Source organism: Phaseolus vulgaris, chromosome 3 (genome assembly GCF_051622355.1).
Source record: "Phaseolus vulgaris cultivar YP4 chromosome 3, ASM5162235v1, whole genome shotgun sequence".
NCBI classification, from domain to species: domain Eukaryota; kingdom Viridiplantae; phylum Streptophyta; class Magnoliopsida; order Fabales; family Fabaceae; genus Phaseolus; species Phaseolus vulgaris.
Genome location: NC_143500.1, coordinates 52,410,004 through 52,436,433, shown reverse-complemented (window position 1 = coordinate 52,436,433; position 26,430 = coordinate 52,410,004). Strand labels below are relative to the sequence as shown.

At 34.5% G+C, this 26,430-nt stretch overlaps 4 protein-coding genes across 6 annotated transcripts; 3 read left to right on the top strand and 1 right to left on the bottom strand.

Annotated features, from left to right (window-relative positions):
- Positions 1 to 451: 451 nt before the first annotated feature.
- On the top strand, positions 452 to 7,581 carry LOC137808542 (trafficking protein particle complex subunit-like protein). 3 transcript variants are annotated; one of them, XM_090299814.1, is made up of 9 exons: positions 472 to 918; positions 1,008 to 1,184; positions 1,265 to 1,388; positions 1,791 to 1,855; positions 2,278 to 2,619; positions 4,327 to 4,493; positions 4,577 to 4,624; positions 4,725 to 5,403; positions 5,871 to 7,581. In XM_090299814.1, exons 8-9 carry the CDS (start codon positions 4,725 to 4,727, stop codon positions 7,355 to 7,357), a joined length of 2,166 nt encoding a protein of 721 aa, XP_090155940.1. In that variant the 5' UTR covers positions 472 to 918; positions 1,008 to 1,184; positions 1,265 to 1,388; positions 1,791 to 1,855; positions 2,278 to 2,619; positions 4,327 to 4,493; positions 4,577 to 4,624; the 3' UTR covers positions 7,358 to 7,581. The 3 variants fall into 3 exon arrangements, with proteins under 3 accessions (XP_068465809.2, XP_090155939.1, XP_090155940.1); XM_068609708.2 differs by having other exon boundaries at positions 452 to 918; positions 1,775 to 1,855; positions 4,577 to 5,403; XM_090299813.1 differs by having other exon boundaries at positions 471 to 918; positions 4,577 to 5,403.
- Positions 7,582 to 10,724: 3,143 nt separating this feature from the next.
- Positions 10,725 to 14,234, top strand: LOC137805989 (monosaccharide-sensing protein 2). Its single transcript, XM_068605864.2, has 5 exons — positions 10,725 to 10,946; positions 11,294 to 11,860; positions 12,071 to 12,873; positions 13,135 to 13,322; positions 13,444 to 14,234. Exons 1-5 carry the CDS (start codon positions 10,868 to 10,870, stop codon positions 13,868 to 13,870), a joined length of 2,064 nt encoding a protein of 687 aa, XP_068461965.2. The 5' UTR covers positions 10,725 to 10,867; the 3' UTR covers positions 13,871 to 14,234.
- A 4,606-nt stretch (positions 14,235 to 18,840) lies between these two features.
- LOC137808544 (RING-H2 finger protein ATL8) lies at positions 18,841 to 19,681 on the bottom strand. The gene has a single exon (XM_068609709.2). It carries the CDS (start codon positions 19,604 to 19,606, stop codon positions 19,007 to 19,009), a length of 600 nt encoding a protein of 199 aa, XP_068465810.2. The 5' UTR covers positions 19,607 to 19,681; the 3' UTR covers positions 18,841 to 19,006.
- Positions 19,682 to 22,596: 2,915 nt separating this feature from the next.
- LOC150028909 (uncharacterized) lies at positions 22,597 to 24,001 on the top strand. The gene is made up of 2 exons (XM_090300166.1): positions 22,597 to 22,699; positions 22,797 to 24,001. Exons 1-2 carry the CDS (start codon positions 22,597 to 22,599, stop codon positions 23,999 to 24,001), a joined length of 1,308 nt encoding a protein of 435 aa, XP_090156292.1.
- Positions 24,002 to 26,430: the final 2,429 nt, after the last annotated feature.

Here is a 26,430-nt window from a genome sequence, read left to right as displayed (position 1 = left end):
AATATGTTTTTATTTAGAGGTAATAAACTTATATTTGTCTGACTTTTAGTTTGATAGTTTTTGGTTTTATGTATAACTTGTTTAGCTTCTTAAAAACAATAGAGGAATATATATATTAATTTATAAAATATAGAAAATCTATGTCTATTTTAATATGGAAAGATATTATTGAAGCCACTCTTTCTTTTAGGTGTATTTCTAATGGTTTAAGCCTAACTCAATTTCATAAAATCAGCTTAATAAAGTGAGGTTTGCACCCACTTATATATTATGAAAGACTCTAATCTCTAGTCGATGTGGGATTTCCAACAAGTTGAAAATGATTTTGTTTAACAATGGTTAAGAAGGTATTACAAAAATAAAAATAAAAATCTATTTCTAAATAAAATTTCATGTGTAAAAAAATAAAAAATAATTTTATTAAATTTTTTTTTAGCCTTTTTGAGAAATCGTTGTTCCTTTGTTGGTCTTGGGTGATTTGATAACAGCATCAAGAGCAGTGAAACTCGCAAATTCGGAAGTAAACAGTAACAGACGCAGCAGCTCTTGAAGTGGATCCGATCCGATGGAAGAGTACCCGGAAGAGTTGCGCACTCCGCCGGTGACGCTGGCGTCGTTGGTGGGGTGCCCGGAGCTCCACACTCTCATCTCCACCCACTTCTTGACGGCGCAGCCTCCCATCAACACCCTCGCCCTCCCCGACGTCTCCAAAATCATCCATCTCTTCAACAGCAAAACGGACCCGGATCCGACTGCCACGTCACCCTCGCCCATCGTTCCCGGCATCTTCAAACGCGATTGGCTCCTCAAACACCGCACCAAATTCCCCTCTCTCCTCGGCGCTCTCTTCCCCTCCCACCACCTCACCGGTGACCCCGCTCAGTGGCTCCAACTCTGCTCCGATCTCGATTCCATCAAGTACTCTCTCTTCTCTCTCTCTCTCTCTCACATCCACTTTCTTTATTCGTTCATAAATAATCGCTTTATCTTCTGTTGTTCCCTTTCAGGGCTGTGATTCGAGGGAGGAACATCAAGTTCGCGGTGGTTGTCGTGGTGAACAACAATGCGGATGAGATCAGCGAAGATAGAATGATTGCCTTGCGGAAGCGAGCGGAGGTAGATGCTAAATATGTCATCGTTTTGGACCCTAACGACACTGCCAATCTCAAAGTCTCTCTTCAAAGGTACGTGGAATGCTCTGGCTTAACATTTTTCGGGGAATTGTGTCGATTTTCTCTTTTGACGCTGTCGTTTTTGGGTGCAGGCTGGCGAGTACGTTTACCGAATTGGCCCTCGCGTATTATAGAGAAGAAGGGAGAAGGATTAAGCAGCGGATAGAGAAGAAGAATGTTAACTCGGTTGAGTTGATTGTTCGCTACTGCTTCAAAGTAAGAATAATTTTTTTTCCTGTTCTCCTTTTTTTTTTCCGGTTTTTAAAGTAACCAAGGTTTTAAACAATGGTCTGCCACCGCATGGTCAATGTCTAGAGGTTTGTGTGATTGCATCACAATATAACCGCAATTGTGCCCACATTTGTCTGCAATTTTCTGCAATATGGAAGATTGGGATGAAGTTGTGACTGTAATATCAATTTGAACATTGAATATAACGGCTTTTATGAAAAAGAGAAGGTAGAAATGGAAGCTAGAATTGCATTATCTTTTCTTTGACTTTCTTGTGCCATTTACTGTATGGGAACTGTGTAAGTTTGTATAGTGTGTTTCTATCAAAATAAAAATTGTGCATTATTTATCTAGATGCCATGAATTGCTAGGTTGCTGTATATGCAGAATTCCGGAGTGACTGGACAGAAGCATTGAAATTTTATGAGGAGGCCTATCATACGCTGCGAGAGGTGCGTAGAGTTGTTTTAATGTGTTTTTATTTAATTTTGTTTCACCATTTATGGATCATGATATATGCCCTAGATTGAAAATACTATTATTAGCGCTGTACGCCTTCCTTACGTCTATTGGTTGAACTAATAAAAGAAAGCTTATCACTGTCCCTAATATTTTGCTCTCATAAATCAGAGCCTTGTTAGTAGCAATGTTTAACATCCTGCAAGTTCTTTGGTGTTAACTAACTTTATAGTTGTACACATGACAGCTTCAATTCAATTCTATTTATTTTTTCTTTAATTTGTCTTGGACTCAAAATCTTATATTTGGATAAAGTTGCATGTGTTCTATCTTTTACATGTTTGTGTGCTTAGTAGATATATATTCACAAAGCAAAGATTTATAACATGTGTTTTCTGTTTGTATTATACTACAGATTGTTGGGGTGACAACAAGGTTGCCAGCAGTACAACGCTTAGTTGAGATAAAAACTATATCTGAACACTTACATTTCAAAATATCAACCTTGTTACTGCACAGTGGGAAGGTTGCTGAAGCAGTGGGTTGGTTTCGCCAGCACAAGAATGCATATAAAAGGCTTGTTGGTGCACCAGAGGGAGTATTTCTTCACTGGGAGTGGATGAGTAGGCAGTTTTTGGTATTTGGTGAATTGTTGGAGACAAGTTCAAAAATAACTCAAGGCTCTTCACCTATTGGCCTAAGCACTTCATCCAAACCTATGTCTGAGTGGGAATATTATCCTGCCTATTACTACCAAGTGAGCACCTCTCTTTAACTATCTTGTATGTTGACAAAGGGAAATGACTTTACCACTTTTGTTTGCTGTATACCCTTTGAAGGAGGCATTCTTCTATCATAGTTCTAATCAATGTAAGACATTAACATGCCTCTCAGGCCCAAGATCGACTTTTAGAACATGAAATTTGTAGGAATGAACATGAAAATTGTAGGAATGAACATTTGCAGGTACCCCAACATTAAGACTGGATAAAATTTGGCATCATACTAGAAATAGACTAGGCCCAACTCATCTCCAAAAGCTAGAAATGTTCAAATCACATTTGAAGATTTTTGGTCTTATAAACCCCTCCGGCCGAAGACTAGTGGTAGGTGGTCCAGCGGAGCTTTCGGAGAAGGGTAGCCTAGTGTGTAAGCACCGCAATGAACCACGGCGAACCCTCAGACGACCTATCTAAGATTAGGGGGGAGATCCTAAGTAGTGGTGACCCTTTCACTCACGGACTGATACATGTACTGAATGCTCATTAAGTGCTAGCTTTGCCGCAATGGTAGGTTTCTAGCTTGTGACTTGGAGGTCACGGATTCAAACAACTTCTCTGTTTGGGTTCAAATGTAGGAAATAGCTCCTCTGTTGTGGTAAGATTTATATGTATACCCTCCCCAGACCCCTTTCAGTGTGACCCTCATGCCCTTGTCAGTCTTTTTAATTGTGGTGTTATATTGTTTAAGAATTAACAACTAAAATGACTATCCAAACAATCAGTTTCCATGAATGCTTAATCTCATTTAATTTTGATCATTGATGCTTCTGGGATTATATTGTCTGACAGTCAATCTTAGCTTCAGCTTCTTTCGTTCTGCATGCCTAGTGCCTACCTTGAGTCTACTTTGATTCGCATGAATTTGAACTTTTAGCTACTCTCTGATTCAAAAGATATTCCAGGTGGTTTTGGTGAATCAAATATGTCATAATTTTATGACTTGACTTGCTTTTTGATATGTTTCTTAGTGTGATTTAGGTCTCTATTAATGCTTCCATTCCATATATTTAATTCATTTATGCTTGCTTCAAGGCTTAATGCTAGTGAAACATTATGGGTTTGTTTGGTGCAAAATATGGGAAGGGCAAGGAAATGTGTTCATGAAATCAGAAAATATTGGGAAGGGAAACGATGGATCATATCATAACTAATACTCCAAAATAATTCAATAATTATGTGTTGTTCCCCTCCAATTTTGGGGATGCTGGAGGAGAAACTGTGCTACTGTTATATTCTTTTTGATACTTCTAAATTTCATTGTCAATATAGAACTTGAATACATGTTTATTAAAAAGGATAAACTAATAAAATGTATTATAATTAATCTTTTTTTGAGCTGTACCTTTTCTATTGCTATTTTTTTTCTTTCCCTCCCTGGTCCACAATTTTCACCATTTTTCTTTTCTTAATTTATATTGGGAATTGTTATTGCATTTGGCTCTATTCACACTTATCAACCTTGAAATCAGTAGTTTGGTGCCCTTCATAACTTGTAACTGTGCTGTGAGTGTTCTTTCCTCTACTGGTAACACTTGTTTGCTCACATATTTACATGCTTGCAATTTGTTTATGTATAATGATTTATCTTAATGTATTTGTGCATGGAAAGTTGCTATGTTAATTGGTTCATATGTTTCTTTGATAAACTTCCCTGGGTAATTGTATTCATCTCTGTGAAACAGTTAGCAGCTCACTACTTGAGCGAGAAGAGATCAGCACTGGAGCTTGCAATCTCAATGTCAGAAACTAGCAATGAGAACGATAGTGTTGTTGACTCTGTTGTTCCTTCAGTGTATATGGGTCAATTTGCCCGATTGCTTGAAGAAGGAGATAATGTTGATATGCTACCGTAAGTCTTAATTGAGTGGTAAATGATTTCATATTTTGATATCTATCATGTTGTAAATTATTGTTTTCATTTGGATTTTGCAGTCTCAGTGATGAAGAATACATCTGCTATGCTGTCTCTGAAGGAAAAAGGTTCCGAGATTCACTTGAAATTATAGCTCTTCTTAAAAAAGCATATGAATCCTACAGTAGTGTTAAAATTCTGAGGATGAGCTCTTTCTGTGGGTTCCAGATGGCCAGAGAATATTTTGCTGAAGGTGACCTCAGTAATGCAAAACAAGTTTTTGATACTATAGCAAGCCTATACAGAAAAGAGGGATGGGTAACTTTATTATGGGATGTCTTGGGTTACTTGCGAGAATGCTCTAGGAAAAATGGTGCTATTAAAGATTTTGTGGAGTATTCCCTTGAAATGGCTGCTTTGCCAGTATCATCTGATACTGGTGTCCAGCGAGACACTGGTCCAGCTGGTCCTGCAAATCTACTGCAAAGAGAAATTGTACACAATGAGGTTTTTGAGCTTGTCAGTGGAGCTTCAGGATTGGCAACAAATGAACACCAAAGTAATCTCAAGATCTCAAGAGATGAATCACTTCAGCTTGAGGTTGATCTTGTCAGTCCTCTTAGGTTGGTGATGCTGGCATCAGTTGCTTTCCATGAACAGACAATCAAGCCTGGGACATCAACCTTGATTACAGTATCACTTCTTTCGCACTTACCCCTTACTGTTGAGATTGATGGATTAGAAATCCAATTCAACCAATCAAATTGCAATTTCTTCATTACAAATGGCCAAAAGTCTCGGTCAGTAGAAGTTAGTGATGGTATTCAACATCGTCGAACAGAGACAGCAACGTCTCTTTCACTTGAATCAAACAAATGGTTAAGGTTGACTTATGATATCCAAACTGGTAAGTCAGATACTCTTGATGAAGTTTATTTTCCTATTTAGCTGTCAAGTTCAGTGCACCTTCAATTGTTTCTATAAGCAAATAACCTAGGCTAGTACATTTCAAATGTTCTATATTAGCTGATACCCCCTGCCTTGGTATCTTGTGATCCATAATTTCTGTTGTTTATGATGCTATCTTTGGCTAACACTGGGATGATTTTTCATTTATATATCTTGTAAAAGCTGCTGTATGTCTTTCAAAATTGGTATGGATTTATCAAGGGGGTCTTTCAATAAGATCTGTCATTACAAATTTACATTATCCTTGGTTCTACAGTAGTTAGTAGAGTAGTAGTATGTATAGTGCTGGTCTATGCCTCACTTATTCCCACCTTGGCACATACATATCTTTTACCATTAGAAGTATTGCTTTCACCTTAGCTATTTTATGTTTAATGTGATTTGGGTTCATTATATGATTTCCAGATCAAAGTGGAAAACTTGAATGCCTATCTGTTATTGCAAAAATTGGATCACACTTGTCAATCTGCTGTAGAGCTGAAAGCCCGGCTTCTCTGGATAGTTTACCTCTTTGGACATTGGAGGATTGTGTACAAACTGTTCCAATAAAGGATCCGATTCTTGTGTTATCTGGTCTGAAGTCCACCCAAGTTGAAGAACAAGACCCACAAGTAGATCTGCATCTCGGTGCCTCAAGTCCTGCATTGGTGGGAGAAGTTTTCTTGGTACCCGTAACATTGGTTTCTAAAGGACATGATGTCTACTCAGGTGAATTGAAGATCAACCTTGTGGATGTGAAGGGGGGTGGATTGTTTAGTCCAAGGGACAATGAGCCATATGCTTTGGATAGTCATCATGTTCAGCTGATTGGTATATCTGGACCAGAAGGAGAAGATGATTCTCATTTAGACTCTGACAAAATAAAGAAAATACAGCAATCATTTGGATTAATTTCCGTTCCCATCATTAAAAATGGAGATTCGTGGTCATGCAAATTAGAAATCAAGTGGCACCGACCTAAACCAATCATGCTATATGTATCTTTGGGTTATTCTCCTTACAGTAATGAATTAAATACACAGACAGTCCATGTTCACAAGAATTTGCAAATTGAAGGGCACAATGCTATTGTTCTTAACCATCATTATTTGATGCCATTCAGACGAGACCCATTGCTACTCTCTAAGAACAAGCAAGCGTTAGAGTCTAATCATTCAGAATCACTGCCTTTGAATCAAAAGAATGTGCTCATTGTTAGTGCAAAAAACTGCACTGAGTTGCCGTTAAGGTTAAAGTCCATGTGCATAGAAGTAGAGGATGATGCTGAAAGGACGTGTTCTATACAACATGGAAGCGAGGAGCTTGCAAATCCACCACTTCTCGTTCCTGGGGAAGTGTTCAAGAAGGTTTTCTCAGTCAGTTCCAATATGAACATTTCTAAGCTCAGTCTCGGAACTCTGTGTCTGAAATGGAGGAGAGACCTTGGGATTGAAGAGCAGTGTGCTTCTACTTCAACTTTATCTTGGGTTGTGACTAAAAAAAAGCTGCCAGATGTGAACGTGGAGTTACCTCCATTGATTGTTAGTTTTGAATGCCCCCCTTATGCCGTCGTGGGAGATCCCTTTACGTATTATATTAGAATTTCGAACCAGACACAATTACTGCAAGAAATCAAATACTCTCTTGGGGACGCACAGAGTTTTGTATTATCCGGATATCACAATGACACTGTATATGTTCTTCCAAAATCTGAGCACATTCTCAGTTACAAACTTGTCCCACTTGTCTCAGGCATTCAACAGTTACCTAAATTTTCTATGACTTCAGTGAGATACTCAGCAGCATACCAGCCTTCAAATTCTTCAAATTCTGTTTTCATTTTCCCATCCAAGCCTATTTTCAAGGCTGCAATCTCAACTAACTCTCGGTTGGAGTCAGTTGTTAACGAATAGATCTTGTAAACCGTCAATTATTATTCAATTTTCCCCCTTTATTGTAAGCTGTTCCCCGAGTTTGGGGGTGGGGTAAACTACATATTTTACATGGAAAAGCTGTCTACATTGGTCTGTTTTAATTCCCTTTTTACTGGGTTAGGATAACACATTTTATTCATTTGCTAAACACTACAGCGATATACTTTTGATTGTATAATATTTTAATCGATTTTGATTAAATATTTTGGTGTTGGCTTTTTTGTAAAGCACTGCAAATATTTACCCTAAATTTGGTGGTTTGGCCGGTCTCCATGTATAATGAAGAAGTATGGAACATGTTCTCGTAATATTTAACAGTTACACTATGGATATTTTAAGGCAGAATATTGACACCTGATTTTTGTGTGTTTTCTTTCCACCCTGTGACGCAGTAACCATCACAAAAGATATTTCATAATCACCACTGCATATATCCATTTTTAGGATTTCTTGTCTTTTGTATTCGTGTTTTTAGTATGTTTCGATTTGACCACATGAAAGATTATTTGTGTTGTGATACTCCACCGGACGTAGATAGTTCATCAGACCATTTACTAAATTCACTTTTTTTTTTAATTATCAACTTTTTGGAATTTACTTTATGATTTTTTTTTAATTATCAACTTTTTGGAATCTACTTTATGAATGACTTAAAAGAGATCCTTTTCTATTTTGTGTTTCTAGGAAGAAAACAAAAGCAATTGAGTTCCATGTCAATTCTCAGAACAAAGCAAAAATTGTCATTATCATTTTTACAACTTAGATAAGGATGGCATATACATACATTGTCCATTTTTTTAAAATCTTCTTATTGAAAGAAAACTTTTCAATTTTTTATAATGACTTCGTCATTTTTTATGCTTACTTTACACAAACACATGCTAAATGAATTGATAATTTTAAGTTTAAGTGTTATAATGCAATTGTGCCAAATTTTGATTGAAAGAAATGGTGTACTTTATATAGTCTTGTCCTAACCAAACTGATCAGAGTGCGCCAAACTCAAATTAGTTATTGAAATCAGATTTGATGTTGAAAAGCAATATGTTACTCGAAATTGGTTTTCTTTTTTAATTCTTTCTATTTAAATTAAAATGGGCTTTTGGTGTTTTGTCAAACAGTGAATCATACGAGTTTTAGTTGAATTTAAAAAGTATTGTTCTTTATATAAAGGTGATGCACCAACCTCATCTTAAACTATAGTGTTATGTTTTAGCCCTATATGTCACGTCTTAAGCCTAGCTTTGATAATTTATCTTCCATATTCTACTTTTTGGAACCTATTTTGTGGATGACTTACATATAACCATGAATTGCAATTTTCAAGAGACCCTCTTCTATTTTGTGTTATCAACTTTTTTGAAACCATGAATTGCAAACAGGTGGTAAACTAGGTACAATGCAAGTTAATTCATGATTCAAAGTGAAGAAAATAGTGTGTATTGCAATCACACGCATGTTTTGAAAGTGAATATAATCTAAAATTTACAAATTTTTATAATAATAGGAAACCACTTGAAGTTCAAAGCAACCTGAACCACCTTTAGAGAAAGAGTTTCTCTCATATACAACAAAGTCTCATTCAAATGATCACACGTTTTTGAAAACACACACTAACAACAACACTTGTTCTATTATCAATTTGAACATCAATGTTCTCAAGATCAAGTATCAATTTATTAAATTCGTCTAATTGTTCACTAATAACCTTGTTGCTACTCATCTTAAGTATAATGTCTGCTTTAGGTACATGAACTTGATCATATACAAGTATTCAAGGTTCGTCCATAACCCCGTTGTAGTCTTCTCCTTTAAAACTTGTCTTAGGACCATGTCACCAAGAGTCAAAACAATTAAATTATGAGTTTTTTTCTAACCGTGTAATCCTACCATTTTCTGTAATGGATTTGTTATATTTTAAAGTGTGTCTCTTAATAGATTTATTATATTTTAGATTTATCATAATTAAAGTGTGTCTCTTAACAAAATATTATATTATGATTTGTTTGACAATATCTATTGAGAAATAAAATCAAAATTATAATGAAGGACACTAAAGATGATATATTGAAAGAGATAAAAGGTCAAGTAGATTATGGTATTAAATACGTAAGAAGATATATTTGGAGATGTATCTAAAATCCAGTTTAGATTAGTGAGTCTAATAAAAATCATCAACCTAATATATAATTAAAAAGTATTTGAATATTATATTGGCTCATACAATTTAATTATTGATTCGTTAGTTTCGTAGGTGACTTATTAATCTAATATTTCGATTGAGTTGATGACATATTTAAGATCATATTAAGTTGACTATTATTTTTGTTATTTTGTAATAAACCAGTGCTGTCTTTTAGTACAACAAAATAAGTTAAGTGTTATTAATAAATAGTATTTTAGCTTTACATCATAAAAAAACCAGTATTCAGTTTGTACACATTAACACTTGATAAATACTTTTTAATATAATTTTAATTTAATTCGTATTAAATAATTTAAAAGCATTTATAAATCATATTATTATTAAAATTCATAGGAAATAAAATATTCTCAAATATATAAATTATACTTTAGATTTACAATAAAAAAATTAAATTATAATATGATCTTATTTTTAAATTAAGGTGTATAAAAAATAAATAAATTAAAGCGATAAAGTTTTATAGATAAATATGATATATCGATAATTTACAATTTTTTTTAACTAGAATACCACTCTTAATACTATTATTTTAATATTTTTTTATATTATTTAATTTTAAACTTACTTTTATTATATATATTTATTTTTAAACATATTAGATGAAGATATATACCGATGATTTCCTAAAATTTAACACTGTTAACTCTGAATGTAAACAGCCATCATGCTTCAAACAGTGATTAACTCATCCATTTAAAATTCAACTAAATATCTTAAACCAATGCTTAATTAAACAACACACCTATAGTAATTATAAATGAACTATTACATTAATTAGGTTAAAAAAATTAAGGTTTGATGGATCAATGGGGGCATGCGATGTTTTGATCCTATTATAGTGCTAATCACTACCCCTTGATGTTCTAAAATAGTAAAACATGATCATGGGACCATCTCACCCACAAAAATTTGCAGAGGTTTCGTTTTCAATAACTTGTCCCCAACACACATGCATCCAAGAAACTTGGGGTTGTCATTTCCAGACCGTAGATAATGCACACGCTTGAGGTCACCTTAAAAAATTTGGACACATTAATGAAAACCGTACACGTATGAAACAAATTAACTAAAACTAAAATGTGCACACTTTAGAGCATGTTCGAAGTTTGGTATTGTTGCCAAAGCTCTACTATCTGGATCATAACTTTTTTCATTGCAGATACAGATCTCTGAAGAATAACAGTCCAAGGTTTTTATCTGAATATTATACACACATGTCACCCACATTGTGTTCTGGATTTGGAGTATTTTGTTAATTACGTTCCATCAGCCAACAAAAAACAATGAGGGAGGTTGTGATTGTTGCCATTGCTGCTACAGTTGGGAATGTTCTGGTTGGATGGGATAGTTCAACCATTGCAGGTGTATATTATATATACTCCTATTTTATCAAAGATTTTCTTGTCTATTTTCATTTTGTTATTCAATCATCACACATTCTGTTAGTATTTTTAGAAATTATATATAAGATAATTTCTAATCGAATAATAGTCTTAAAAAGTTTACACATGAAACAAATATTCCAATTCACGTGACCTAACCAATCTGTGTCCAATGTCTTACATTTTCGTTATTATACATATCTATGTATATGTGTTGTTATACCAATGTCTGTATCTGTGTTGTTATATGTGTCTGTGTCTTTGTGTTATATGTGTTATAAGCATTGACATTTGTGAAATTCAACAAAGAAACGTGCATGCATGCAGGGGGAATGAGCTACATAAAAAAAGAGTTCAAGCTGGAGACTGACCCCACATTAGAGGGACTAATCATGTCGACATCATTTCTCACTGGTACTGTTGTTACAATATTCTCTGGGACAGTTTGTGACATGCTTGGAAGGCGTCCTATGCTGATAGTAGCATCGACCATGTTTTTCTTGAGCGGATTGGTGATGCTATGGGCTCCAAATGTTACTGTGATTCTGTTTTCGAGACTATTGAATGGAATAGCCCTTGCACTGGCCATAACACTCACTCCTCTCTACATATCAGAGATATCACCACCTGACATCAGAGGCACTCTCAATACTCTCCCGCAGTTTTCCTGCTCTGGGGGAATGTTTCTGGCCTACATCATGGTCTTCTCATTGTCCTTGGTGGATTCTCCAAGTTGGAGAGCAATGCTAGCTGTTGTGTCTATTCCTTCTGTTGCTTACTTTTTTCTAGCTGTCTTTTATCTCCCTGAATCTCCTCCTTGGCTTGTGAGTAAAGGCAGAGTCACTGAGGCTAAGAAAGTTCTGCAGAGACTTCGCGGCACTGAAGATGTTTCAGGTGATTCCACCTATCTTCCTCAATCACTCTAACGTCCTTTCCATTATCATCATTTACTTCCCTACACGCTATTTGGTTGCTTATTTGCATCTTACTTTATATTGTCCCATCTGCATCTTAATCTCTTAAAACATGTTCAACACCAATATTCATACATGTGGTTCAACATAACAATATTGATACTGATTTGGAGTTTGGTTTGATCTATAGGAGAACTGGCCTTGCTGGCTGAGGGAATGAGTCCAGCGGGTGAAAGCACGACTGTAGAAGAGTACATAGTTACCCCAGCCGGTGACCTCATGGGCAACAAGGAAGCAGGGAGAGATTGCATAAAGCTGTATGGACCTAACCAAGCAGGAGTTTCAATGGTTGCCCAACAAGTGAGTGGACAAGGTAGCATGGTATTCCGCAGCACTTTAGGCTTGCCTCGCCAGGGAAGCATTGTTGCTCAGGCTCAAACTCTCAGAGACCCTCTAGTCAATCTCTTTGGGAGCGTCCATGATATCAATCCCCCGCCCCTTGATTCTGGTGGTTCAAGAGCCATGCTAATGGGAGATGCATATAACACTGACAATTTGCATGCTCCATTACTTTCATCACAAAGCAGTGCTATGGATAGGGACAAGGCTTTTGGATTCAAGGATGCATTAGGGACAGGGAATAATGATGCCAACCAAGTACCTAAGAACACTAACATTGGTGGAGGTTGGAAATTGGTTTATAAATCAGCCGAGAGTGGAAGTAGGGAAAAGGGGCTCCAGAGGGTTTATCTGCGTGCAGATCCTAATGCTGTATCGTCTCAACAAGATTCATTTGTTGAGGGCTATGACTTGAATGCAGATAGCAGTGAGGCTTTTCAGGCATCTGCACTTGTCAGCCACTCAGTTCTCTGCCCTAAGAATATGAACATGAAACCAGAAAATGCTGCCAAACGTACAGGTTTTGGTGGTTTGTCAGATATAGGAGTTAGGCGTGCATTAGTTGTTGGAGTTGGACTGCAACTTCTTCAGCAGGTAAACCAAAACAAGATCCTTCATTATTGGAAAAAAAACTTCTTGATAAACACTTACCCTAATGAAATAAATCAGAAAACAAGTTACACTTCCTTCCTATGTTAACAACAACTTCTACCTAAGTAAATTGGCTTGAGTAATTTTATTTTCTTCTCTATAAGTAGGTAATGAAAAATTTATCCAAAAAAAGGACTGAAATACTAATTGATTGATACTAATTTGAGCTGAACTTACACATGCTTCTTTTCTTTTGTGTTGCAGGCTGCTGGCATAAATGGATTTCTATACTATGCTCCCCAGATTCTTGATCAGGCTGGTGTTGGAGCACTTCTGTCACATTTCGGTATTAGTTCAACATCTGCTTCATTACTCGTAAATATCATTTCAACATTCGCAATGCTTCCTTGTATTTTCACTTCCATGAGGCTCATGGATGTTGCTGGCAGGAGGTATATATATATTGTTTAGCCTTTTCACAATTTCTTTTTATAAAAAGTGACAATGTATTGGTTCCATTGTATTAAAATGCAGCAAGTTATGACAATGGCATCGTATATTTTCTGATGACAGGTCAATACTGTTATACACAATACCAATTCTTATAGTGTCTCTCATGGTACTAATACTCCGGGACTTATTTAACATGAGTGCTACCCTGAATGCAATAGTGACTGCAGTGAGTGTGATGATATACGAAAGCTGCTTCGTCATGGGATTGGGTGCGATTCCCAACATCTTGTGTTCAGAAATCTTCCCAACAAGTGTTCGTGGAATATGCATTTCTATTTGCTCTCTTACTTTCTGGATCAGCATCTTAGTAGTCACTTCTTCATTTCCCTTCTTGCTCCAACTCATTGGGATTAGCGGGGTCTTTGGACTGTTCGTAATTGGGTGCATCTCTGCATGGATATTTGTCTACTTGAAAGTTCCTGAAACAAAGGGCATGCCTTTAGAAGTCATCATTGATTTCTTTGCTATTGGTGCAAAGCCTGAATGAAACCCTCTCATCCTCCTGCATTGGGAAGCAAAGCCTCAGTTCATCAAACTCATTACAAAAGTAGCATGGAAAGAAGCATTTGATGAACTATTTTGAAGCTTAGTTGCTTCTCATTCCCTTAAGACAATTCTTTGATTGTTTTATGAGAACATGTTATACTGTGTATGATTCAAAATTTCTTTTCAAAATTTTAATAATTGGTATCAAAGCTTTGGTTAATGCATATTATGGTTGCTCCTTTAGTAATCTTGTAGTAATCAATTGAATCCAAATTTGTTATACTTCAAGAAAACAAAACAATACAACCGTTTTCTTTGAAATTCATAAATCTTAATATATTGAGCACGAATCGTGAAATTGAGTTAGAGCTTTTATCTCTCAGTTTGGGGAGGTGTTGGATGATTCCATGGCTGATTTGATGAGATTGAGGCAAAAGAAATCGGTTTGTTAATATCACAAGGAGTTTGATTTCATTGGTAATAGACTCGATCTTAGTGAAGAATACATGGTTAGTTGTATTTCAGGGGACTTAAAGAAGAAAATTCAGATGTTGGTGCGTTTGTTTCAGTCTCATACTGTTAGAAGAGCCTTTTATGCTAATTTTAGGAATTTAAGAAAAGATAGAGAAAAATGATTGAAGGAAAATAGACAAGTTTAAGACAAAGAGAAAAGACAAAGTTTGAACATTAAAAACTCATCCAAGAATCATACAAGGCTTGCTTAAGGAAACTCACTATCCAGTAAAATTGAGGTTTTTTCTTGTAAAACTCGCTTAAGCAAGAAATATTTCGCTTGAGCGAGATGCCACTTAATCCAAATCCAATTAGGATAAATAGAAGGCGTAAGACAGAGAGAAAAGTATGTTCTGGAGGATAAATAGAAGGCATAATCTTTCATTTGAGATTTTGACTAATCTATTCAAACTCTTATGTATAGAGGTGATATTTATTTATGATATCTAGTTCTTGGTTAATGACTGATATTATCATTTTATTCTTAAATTTTAAACTTTATTAATAATTTTGGAATTTTGGTCTTTAGATTTGATTGGGAAGTACTCTTGAGTATCTTGAATGCTAGGAATAATTTTTAAGTGTTAATTGCTTTAAAACATCTGTTTGTAATTATAAGAAGTTTTTATAAATATGTCGAGGAATCTATATTTAAGATACAATCTTAATAAATTTGTATGCGAGGAATTAATATTAATGATTTTTATATGTGCATTATCAACTTTGATCAAGATGCGATGTTATATGTTTTTATTCATTAAAACTACATAGGAATAAGAAAGATTAACCTCATTCTCATTTTTCTTAATTGAATATTTTTACTCACTTTATTTTTATTTAATTTGTATGCAAACTTATGTCAATATCTTTCTAATTAAGTAATTGTAATTATTACTTCTCACTTGGTACCTATGTAGCACAGACATTGACGCAGATACTGATACTATACAGACACGAACACGAAGATAAGTATAATATCTAAAATGTAGAACATAGGAACACGAATCTATAATTATATAATTATGAATTATATAAATTGACAATAAAGATTTATGTGCACAAGTATGTTCCAGATTATTTTTTGGAGCAGAAAAATGTTTTTCATGACTGGTTCAAAAAGATTTGTTTCTTATTTTTATAATCATAATAAAATTTTATACAATAAGTTTGAATTTTTAGAAAATTAATGTATTTTTCTCTTTTAAAATTGTGTTAGAACCGTACTAGAATTGTCAGAAATTCAACCAAGTAATTTTTTATTAAAGGATGTGGATATAAGAGTTATAGAAGGATGTTAATATTAATGGTGTCCTTTCTAATTCTTACTTGTTTTTTCTTTATAGAGGTGAATAACCTTTTTTTTTATCTTTGTCTGTTATGGTTATAGTTTTTTTTTTATTGAAGTGTACTCAAACTATTTGTTTTGATTTCAATGAAATAAGAAATATTCATTCTCATATTTTTGTCTTTCTTTTACTCTTTTGTTCATTTATGTTCTCTTTTGTTCATCTCCGTTCTATTTTATGAAAAAAATAGAAGTAAGTAAAGAAAAAAAAAAGTAAAAAATAAATTTTTATGTCTATTCCTCACATAAAAAATAATTCGATATGATTGAGAAAGGACAAATACCATATTAAAAAACATTATTAAATTAAATAACCCAATATTAGACAAAATTGAATAGTTAATAATCAAAAGCTGAACCCTTGAACCCTTTAAGTGGTGAAATTGACCAAATCATCCTAATGATCCTTTGAAATATATATAATTTTAAAGTTATATAAGTAAAGAGTTAAATTTAGGTGACGATTGACTATATTTTCTTTATGTGAATTTTGACATCATTGTGAGAGGTTTGGTCGTTATAAGAGATAAGGATAGTAAGGTAACATTGCACTATCCGTACTTTTCGGAGTGAGACGAGAAAATCGTGTAACATATGGATAAAAACAAACAAGTTGACTGCATATATGTCGGGTTGTGATTAGCGAAAAAGAAGGAAAAGGTGGACTAGGTCCCAACTTTATAGTTACTGAGTGAGATTTAGACAATGTCCCATGTTATAGCTGTAACATAGTGCAACTTTCAAGGTGATGTGGTGTTCACACTAAAGCCGAACATGAGAGGGGAATAAAAGATAACCTAGGAAGGTAAATGGTGTGTGGGACCCCACAAACACCAAAATGTTTCAAGATGCCACATTTCATAACTATGAGCAAAATATACTTTCATAACTTCTAAAATTATATAAAAATTTAATGTGATAGATTTAAAAATAAATATATATAATAAAAAATAATTTTATAATTAAATAATATTAAAATATTAAAATAATAACATTAAAGTTTATAATGTGATAGTATAAAAAATTGGATTATCAATGTTTATTTATTTTTTTTTAAAGTTTTCATGTTAGGCATCACTATGCAACTTGACATCTCAGCTAGGCTGACACCTCAAGTAACAACAATCATCTACCATCACATGAAAAAAAGTATTATTGAAAAAAAGGAAAAAGAAAGAAAATACAAAAATATGAAGGACTAGACCAAAACCCACATGTTAACAAAAATGATACATAGGTAGACTATATCTATTCATAAAGAATTCTAAGTACAAACTAGATGGAAGTCTATTATACCAATGAAATGATTCTCTTGATTATCAATATTTACTTAAGTATTAAAGTATTAATGGTGTGAAACTCCCATAATTCTTTCATTAACAAATATCTTCTCCATATGGGAATGGGAATTAGGATAGATGCAAGTTATAAAGAAAGGGAAGGGTATCTATGCTTTCATTGTTGTTCATTTTTTTTTGTTAACTCTAGAAAAATAAATAAGCATTTGCACTTCCTTTATATCCCTTCTTTCTCTTCTCTTCCCTTTTAACCTTTATGCACTTTCATTTTGGACGTTCCCTTTTCCTCAACCTTTGTTTAATGAAGATGCAGTGGAGTTCCATTGGTAGTGGAGATTAAGCTTCTTGCACAATACTTCATAAACTACTGGCCATTGTTAACTCTTCATGCTGGCAATGCACCTTTGATCATTAATTCAAATGTTCCTTTGACTGAATTCATTGACCTTATTCTCCTTCACTGACACAATTACTACATATAGTACTTCTTAATAGTTGGAACTTGGTTGAAGAATTTCTACACCTTCAAATTTAGGTCAAAGACTACTTCAATATAAAGAAGAAGAAAAAACTAAAATGATATCAAACTTTAAAATGATATCAAAAGTCTATTTTATATGAAATTTAAAAAACCAGAATCAATATCCGTTTTAATATTATTATCTTTTATAGTATAATGTATTTTCTGATTAGACTTTGAAGGTGGTTTAGTTATGGAGGAATTTTCAGTGATGTGTTTTTGAGTTAAACTAAATTTGGTTTTATGCTCTGAGATGAGATATTAATTTTGATGCAGAAGAAAACAAAAAGAAGGATATGCAGAGACCTGCAGTCACACACAGAAAGTTTGAAAACCATGCACTGGTTTTGGTTGTTTGGACAAATGCATTTATGGTTTTGATGGATTACATGCATGTCATGCTATATATCTATCTTTTCTACACCTGTCTGTCCACCTCCTTCACCAATTTATTTAGATGTTGATTGCTTTAATGTGCACCACATATTTTATTTTTAGAGTAAAACAAAATTTATATTTATATTTTAAATATCTAATAAATTTAATTGTGAGTTCTACTTTTTTTACTTATCTCATTATGTTTATTTTATACTGCAATATAGTTTTCTTAATAATATCTGTATGTTTTTAGTTTGTACTTTTTTGAACTAGTAAGTATGAATTGGAGTATCTAATATTACTTATTTATTTTGTTGATAAAAAATATAATAATAATATTTGTTAAATTATTTCTCATAATGAAAGATTTTTTAAGAGACTAAAAACAATTCAAATAATGAAAGATTTTTTAAGAGACTAAAAACAATTCAAATCAAGATGTATATTAGATTTAAGAACTTAAATAAGAATATTAATTTAGAAAAAACTTATTAAGTACAAAAAAAAAATGATCAAGCTTATTTAAGTTTTCTTTTGTTAATAAATTCTTTTTGACAAAAATCATCTTCAATTTTAAAATCATTTTTCTACCTTTCTTTTCAAATAGTCATTCCCTTTCTGGTACATTATTATGAGAAAAAAATGTTTATAGTTCTTTTTTGCAATAATTTTCTATTTTATTCTAAAAATACCAACTATCATTTAAATTTAATTAAAATATGATAGTATAACAATTGTGTTATCATATAAATAATTATATGTAATTAATTTAATAAATTATATAATAATTAATTTAAAATTGAGTAATTTTAAATTATTCGAGAAGATCCAAAACTTTATTCTTCCTTATAACTAAAACACGTCTGAAAGGTTAAAACAATCCTTTATAGGAAAAAGGAAAGAAAAGAAAAACACAATTAAAAAAGAAAAAGTAGTATTCTTACACATCCCGGAAATAAAAAACAGAGTCTCTATACAAATTACAATAAAAAAAAGTCCTAAATTTTAACTAATACTAGTACAATAATAAGCATTAAACAGCCCCAAAACGACGTAGTGTTTTATCTATAACTGGAACGGATTTCATGGCAAGAAACTGTAATTACTAAACCCGTGGGTAACATTAACATTCCTATTATCATCGGCATTTCTGTTATCATCGCCATTGCAGCCGTCACTGGGCTTTGCCTCCGCTTCACTGGTTTCGGTGGCGACGGCTGGGAAGTGGCCGCACTTCTGGCAGCGGGCGACGACGAAGGGCGCGCGACAAGAGGGGCACGAGGAGTGCGATGAGAGCCACGTGTCCACACACGCAACGTGGAACCCGTGCCCGCACTGCGGCAGCACGCGGACCTCGTCGCCGCCGGCAAACTCCGTCAGGCAGATCGGGCACTCCGACCACTTGCACCGATCGCCTTCGCCGGCGTAAATGAACTTCGGAAGCGAGTTCACCACTCTCTTCTTCAGGCCCTTGTTTGCCGGCGCAGGCGGGGATCCACCGCCGCCGACGGAAGCTGGTGGCCGACGGAGCCAGGCGCAGCGCGCGATGGCGACGAGGCCCACCACGCAAATGAGCGCGCAGAGGAGCGCCGCCAGGATCACCACGAAGTCGGACTCGACGGTGGCGGCAGCCTCCGGTGGGGGCACCGCCTGAGATTGGAGGAGTCTGAGCGCGCGTGTCATGTGGAAGCAGAGGAAATTTTGGAGAGAGAAAGAGAAGTGTTTGGTTGGAGTATCACGTTTTGGAAAGTAAAATAATTGTGGTGGGTACTTATAGTTGAGAGAAGGGTTTAGTTTGGTGGTCATGTATTGTGCGTTTTAGGATAAGAGTGAGTGGTGTAGACTTTGACTTGATAAGAAGAAAAAAAATTGAGAGATTTTTTTTGCTTGCTATAGTACTTGAAATGTTGAATTCCTTTTGTTAGTTTTATGTTTGGCTACTTGTGAGGTAGGTAATGGGAAGGTAGGGAGGGGCCTAGATTTAGGATCACTCATGATTAAGATGAAAGAAAACCCTTGTTACAACCTCTCTAACCTTATCTCCTTAAACCTAAATTATAAGATCTACAACAAAAATTGTCATCATGACATGTTTTGGTTTTCATTTGTGAATAATTGGTAGCACCTATAAAAGAGACAAAGTGGACTCAAAATATCAAGAAGAAAAGTAGGCTTATAACATGGTAGGATATGCCCTTATCTCTTTCTTTATTCTAGTTTCTTGAATGCAATAATTACATTGAAAATAACTAACATTTTTTTATTAACAAGAGAATGTAAGTTAATTCATGATTTGATGTAAGTTAATTCATGATTTGAAGTGAAGAACATAGTGTATATTATAATCACACGCATTTAATCTAAAATTTGTAGAGTTGATATGAATTATTTGTGAAAGAATGATAAGTTGAACCAAGCGTATGAATAAACCTAAAGTTTGGTCTTTGTTGTAGTATCTTAGGAGTCATGATTGTGTTATCAACTTTTTGGAACCTACTTTGTGGATGACTTACATATAACCATGAATTGCAATTTTCAAGAGACCCTCTTCTATTTTGTGTTATCAACTTTTTTGGAACCTACTTTGTGGATGACTTACATATAACCATGAATTGCAATTTTCAAGAGACCCTCTTCTATTTTGTGTTATCAACTTTTTTGGAACCTACTTTGTGGATGACTTACATATAACCATGAATTGCAATTTTCAAGAGACCCTCTTCTATTTTGTTTTATCAACTTTTTGAAACCTACTTTGCGACTTACATATAACCATTTTCAAGACATACTTTTTCTATTTTGTGTTTCTAGGAAGAGAACAAAAGCAATTGAGCTCCATGTCAATTCTCACTTTGAATGATATTTTTACGATGGATGTTGCACGTACAAAGAAAAACTATCATTCTCACTTTTACGACTTAGATAAGGATGGTATATGCATACATTGTCCCTTTTTTTTAAATCTTCTTGTTGAAAGAAAACTTTTTAGTTTTTCATAATGACTTCGTCATTTTTTATGCTCACTTTACACAAACAAACACATGCTAAATGAGTTCATTCACAATTTTTTTTAATTGAATTAATAATTTTAAGTTTAAGTGTTATAATGCAATTGTGCCAAATTTTGATTGTAAGAAATTGTGTCCTTTATATAGTCTTGTCCTAACCAAACTGATCAGAGTGCGCCAAACTCAAATAAATTATTAAGATTAGATTTGATGTTGAAAAACAATCTGTTACTCAAAATTGGTTTTCTTTTTTAATTCTTTCTATTTAAATTAAAACGGGCTTTTGATGTTTTGTCAAACAGAGAATCATATGAGTTTTAGTTGAATTTAAAAAGTATTGTTCTTTATATAAAGGTGATGCACCAACCTCATCTTAAACTATAGTGTTATGTTTTAGCCCTATATGTCACGTCTTAAGCCTAATTTTGATAATTTATCTACCATATTCCATCTTCCATCCAAGTTTTATGTTCTCCTTTTTTCATGAAAAGAATAAAAAACTTATCATGGTTGGAGTTTAATTAAAGGCCAATCTTAGCGCAATATAATGTTCGTTTGCTTTAATTTTAAATGTTAACACAACCAATTTTTAATTTATATTCAAGTAATGATTAAATGATAAAGACAAAATAAAAATTAAACTAAATCATTCAAAAGAATATCGTATAAAATAAAAATACAAGGACTAATGCATGAGAGAATCTTAGAATTTATTTACTCTTAGATATGAAGACTTGGATTTGAAGGATTTTTCATTTTTATTAAATATTTGTGTTTTGATAAGACTAATATTGGCGTCTGTTTTGCATCAGTCAAAAAGTCTGTGCTTTATGTGTGGAAGCAGAAAAATAAAATAAAGCATTTGCGTGGATGAAAAAAAAATGAGGTTTTTTAGCATGGGCTATCAACATTGTTTTGAGAGGATTGGGCTGACACTAACACAACTGGAGAAAAAATAAAGGCTTGTTCTTCCTGCACCCCCACGTTTTTCTTCCTGCACCCCCACAATTTTCAATATTCCAAAAATTAACCTTGAGCAAAAATTTGAAAAGGGCAACGTTCAGCACTTCCACAGTCACTGCTCATCTTCATCCTTGGGTTTCAAGTGTTGTGGAGGTTCTTCATAATTGTTGGAAGCAAGGCGGAGGAGTACACAACGTTGTCGAACTGTTGTCTGGGTTATAGAGGTAAGAGTAAAGGTTTTTTTTAAGAAACACGGTGGTTATGGAAATTTCGGGATTACCAGATATCGGAATCCGGTAATACCTTCCGGATTCATGAATCCGGAATAAATGAAATAATGTGTTCCGGATGAGGGGGTGTTCCGGAAGTAAAAGGCAATAATATGTTGTTCTCCGGATTTGTGAATCCGGAAGCTAAAATTTCATTACGGATGGGTTGATCCGGTACAGTATTTTGTGTTATGGATTCATGAATCCGGAATGCTTTACTTGCATTATGGAGTTATGAATCTGGAATTGTATTTTGTGTTATGATGCATTCCGGATTCGTGAATCCGGAATGGTTTTTTTGTGTTATGGATTCCTGAATCCGGAATAGTCTTTTTGAGTTATGGATTGTTGGATCCGGAATGATTTTTTTCACTTATGGATTCATGGATCCGGAATGCAATAACTTTGTTTTATTTTTTTTATTCGTAGAAGCATGGATAGTAGTGAAGAATTTGAACAACAATTATATGATGGTGTGAATGTGTGGGATGATGATGATATTGAGAAGTCATTATCTAAATCGAAGGGATATGAATGTACAGATGCGTTTATTACAGATGAGGTAAAGTTAAGTTTGTAAAGTATTTTTAAGTTGTTTGTTAATTAGTAAATAATTTGTTGTGTTTCCCGAAGCTGCTAATTTGTTATGTCGTTTTCACATTGATAAAAATGTTAAAGCTAAATGTAAAATGATTGTTCATCCAAAAGAGGCATGGCATCAAGTGATGGAATCTTGGGGAGCAATTGTTGATTGTGAAAATGTAGAGTCCTATGAACATCGTGTTGAGGCATTTAATGTTGTTTGTTCACCATGGCCTATATTTACTGAATATGTGATTAGTACTTGGTTAAATCCACATAAAGAAAAGTTTGTTAAGGCTTGGACGGATAAAGTCATGCACTTAGGCAACACAACAAGTAACAGGGTTGAGTCTGCACATTGGAGTTTAAAGAGGATCCTTGAGACGTCAATGGGGGACTTATGCTTTTGTTGGGAATCCGTTAATAAGATGATCATCTTGCAACATAATGCAATTAAATCTTCATTTGAAAAGAGTTTGCATGTAGTGAGTCATGTCTTCAATGTAACAAGATATAAGAAATTGCTTGGCTTCGTATCGAAATATGCTTTGCAGTATATTGCAGAAGAGAGTGATCGAGTTCAATATGTTGGTTTAGATAAATCTCGTTGTGGGTGCACCATTAGATCTACTCATGGCCTTCCTTGTGCTTGTGAACTGGCTTCCTTTGGTGTTGGTAGCATACCATTGCAGTCAGTGCATCTCATTTGGACACGATTAAGCTTTTTAGATATTTCAAGTGATGATACTTCAGTAGAGTTGTCCATCCAACAAGAGTGGGTTGTCATCATGAATCGTTTCAAGGAGGTTGACATGGCTGGTAAGATTAACATCAAAGCCAAATTACGTGAGATTGCCTATCCAGATAACACATCTTTATGTCCACCAAGGGAGAAAGTCAAAACAAAAGGTGCACTAAAAGGGCGTCAGAGTAAATTTGGTAGATCAACGAAGCGAATTCCTTCTTACTTTGAACATGTTGATGCCATTCTTTCACAACATGATAGTTCATCTAGTTTGAAATGTAGCAAGGGATTTATTTCAGAGACTCCTCCGACCAAATCAATACCAATGCTACAACAATTTCCGGTGGAAATTCATCCTTACATTGTTGATATTGTTGATGTTAAGGCTGACGGTCATTGTGGCTATCGTGCGGTTGGTGCATTATTGGGTATGGGAGAGGAGTCATGGGCTATTGTACGCATGAACTTGCATAAAGAACTTTGTCAATGGCGTCAAGAATATAATGTGTAAGTGAAGTGGGTGAAAACCCAGAATAGAAATACAAGAACAGTATCTCGAAGTGGTGGTGGAAACAAAAATCCATCAAAAGAGAAATCCCAATGAAAGAACACAAAAGAAATAAAACAAATTAAATAGTAATAATAAAAATCACATCCTAAACCTGAATTTACAACTACTGCTCTGAATTCTAATAGTATAATATCCCAACTGTGATGGCAATGGCCACAATCAGAATCAGCAATATGCTTATCAACCAACAGAAAAACCTACAGCAGCAGCTTCTTCTTTTCTTTGGTGTGACTCTACTTAAACTTCACCTAAATCCGAAACACTACCCAAAAATAAATAAAGGTTTTTGTGGGAATAGCCCATGCTATAAAAAAATGTATTAGAAAATATAATATGAAGACTATGAAAATCAACTTTAAAAGTTGAAAATATTATTTTCAAATAATATTTAAAAATGTAATAATTATTTATTATTTCTTTTATAAAAAAAATTTCCTCTTATTTTTATATATAAAAAACTTATGAAGAAGAGAAATAAAAAGGAAAAAAAATATAAAATTTTACGATTAATATTCTATAGATCTTTTACAACTCCTAATATTATTATTTTAATTTTTTTTTATATTATTTAATTCTAAATTTATCATTTATTATATATATTTATTTTTATACTATCACATCAAGAAATTACACGTTGTCAACTATCATTTTCTTATGTAATTGCTAAACCGGTACATTTACATTAATATTATCATCAGCATTCCTGTTACAATCGTTATTGCACCTGCCTTGCGCTTTGCGTCTAGTTCACTAATTTTGGCGGCGACAGCCGGGAAGTGCCCGCACTTCTGTCAGCGGGTGACGGCGAAAAGCACGCGGCAAGAGGGACACGAGGAGTGCAATGAGAGCCACGTGTCCACCCACTCAACGTGGAACCCGTGCCCGCACTGCGACAGCACGCGAACCTCGTCGCCGTCAACAAACTCCGTCAGGCAGATCGGGCACTCCGACCACACTCACCGATCTTATTCGCCACGTACGTGAACTTCGGAAGCGAGTTCACCACTCTCTTCTTCAGGCCCTTGTTTGCCGGCGCAGGCGGGGATCCACCGCCTAAAGGAAACTGATATTTTATTGAAACATAACTACGGTTGTTATAAAGCCTTTACAAAACAGAAATAACAGAAATATCTCCTACAAAATAGCTACTTTAACAAACAGGAAACGAATCCCTATTATTCAGCTATTAATCAGCTATAACGTTACTCCAACAAATTCTTCCCCGTAAACTGAAGTATGCTGAAAAAGCATCAGTTTACTCAAGTCGTCAAACTCCAAGCATGCTTCTGAATTTCACAAATTGATCCAGCTTAATTGGTTTAGTCATTATGTCTGCTACTTGATCTTCAGTTCCACAAAACACTAACCTCACAGTCTCATTAGTTGACAGATTACGCAAGTAATGGTACCTGACATCAATATGTTTTGTCCTTCGATGCATAACTGGATTCTTGGACAATTTTATTGTTGAACTACTGTCACACATGATATCGATGCACTCGCTGCTTAGAACACCTAGCTCCTTCAAAATTCCCGTAAGCCAAACTCCATGGCATGCACTTGCAGTGGCAGCCACATATTCAGCTTCTGTAGATGATAATGTTACAATTCCCTGCTTCCTTGAACTCCAACATATTGCTGCTCCATTTAGAAAGAAAACATAGCCTGAAGTGCTCTTCCTGTCGTCAATATCTCGCGCATAATCACTGTCTGTGTATCCCAGCAGATTTACATCCTTACTCCATTTGTAATAAACTCCAACATCTAATGTACCTTTTAAATATCTCAATACCCTTTTAGCAATCAACATATGTTCTTCTCTTGGATAAGCCATATAACGTGAAATCAAACAAACAACAAACATTAAATCGGGACGAGTTACCGTGAGGTACATTAAACATCCTACTAGTTGTTTGTACAATGTTGCATCGACACTTTTACCGCCTGATTTTGACAAGAAGGTGCCAGGGACTATTGGATTCTTTACTGCATTACAATCCGACATATTGAACCTTTCCAAAACTTCCTTAGCATACTTCTTTTGGCACAAATGAATTCCTCCTTCGTTTTGATAAACCTCAACTCCAAGAAAGAACTTCATTTTTCCTAAGTCTGTCATCTCAAACTCCTGTTGCATTGATAACTTGAAACATTTGCACATATTCTCATCATCTCCTGTGTAAATCAAATCATTAACGTAGAGGCAAATCAACAATAATTTTCTTCCAATTCTCTTCAAGAACAAGGTGTGGTCATAATTACTTTTCTCAAATCCTTCCTTCTTGAAATAACTCTCGATTTTGCTGAACCAGGCCCTCAGTGCTTGCTTTAGGCCGTAGAGAGCTTTCCTCAGTCGATAAACCTTGTTC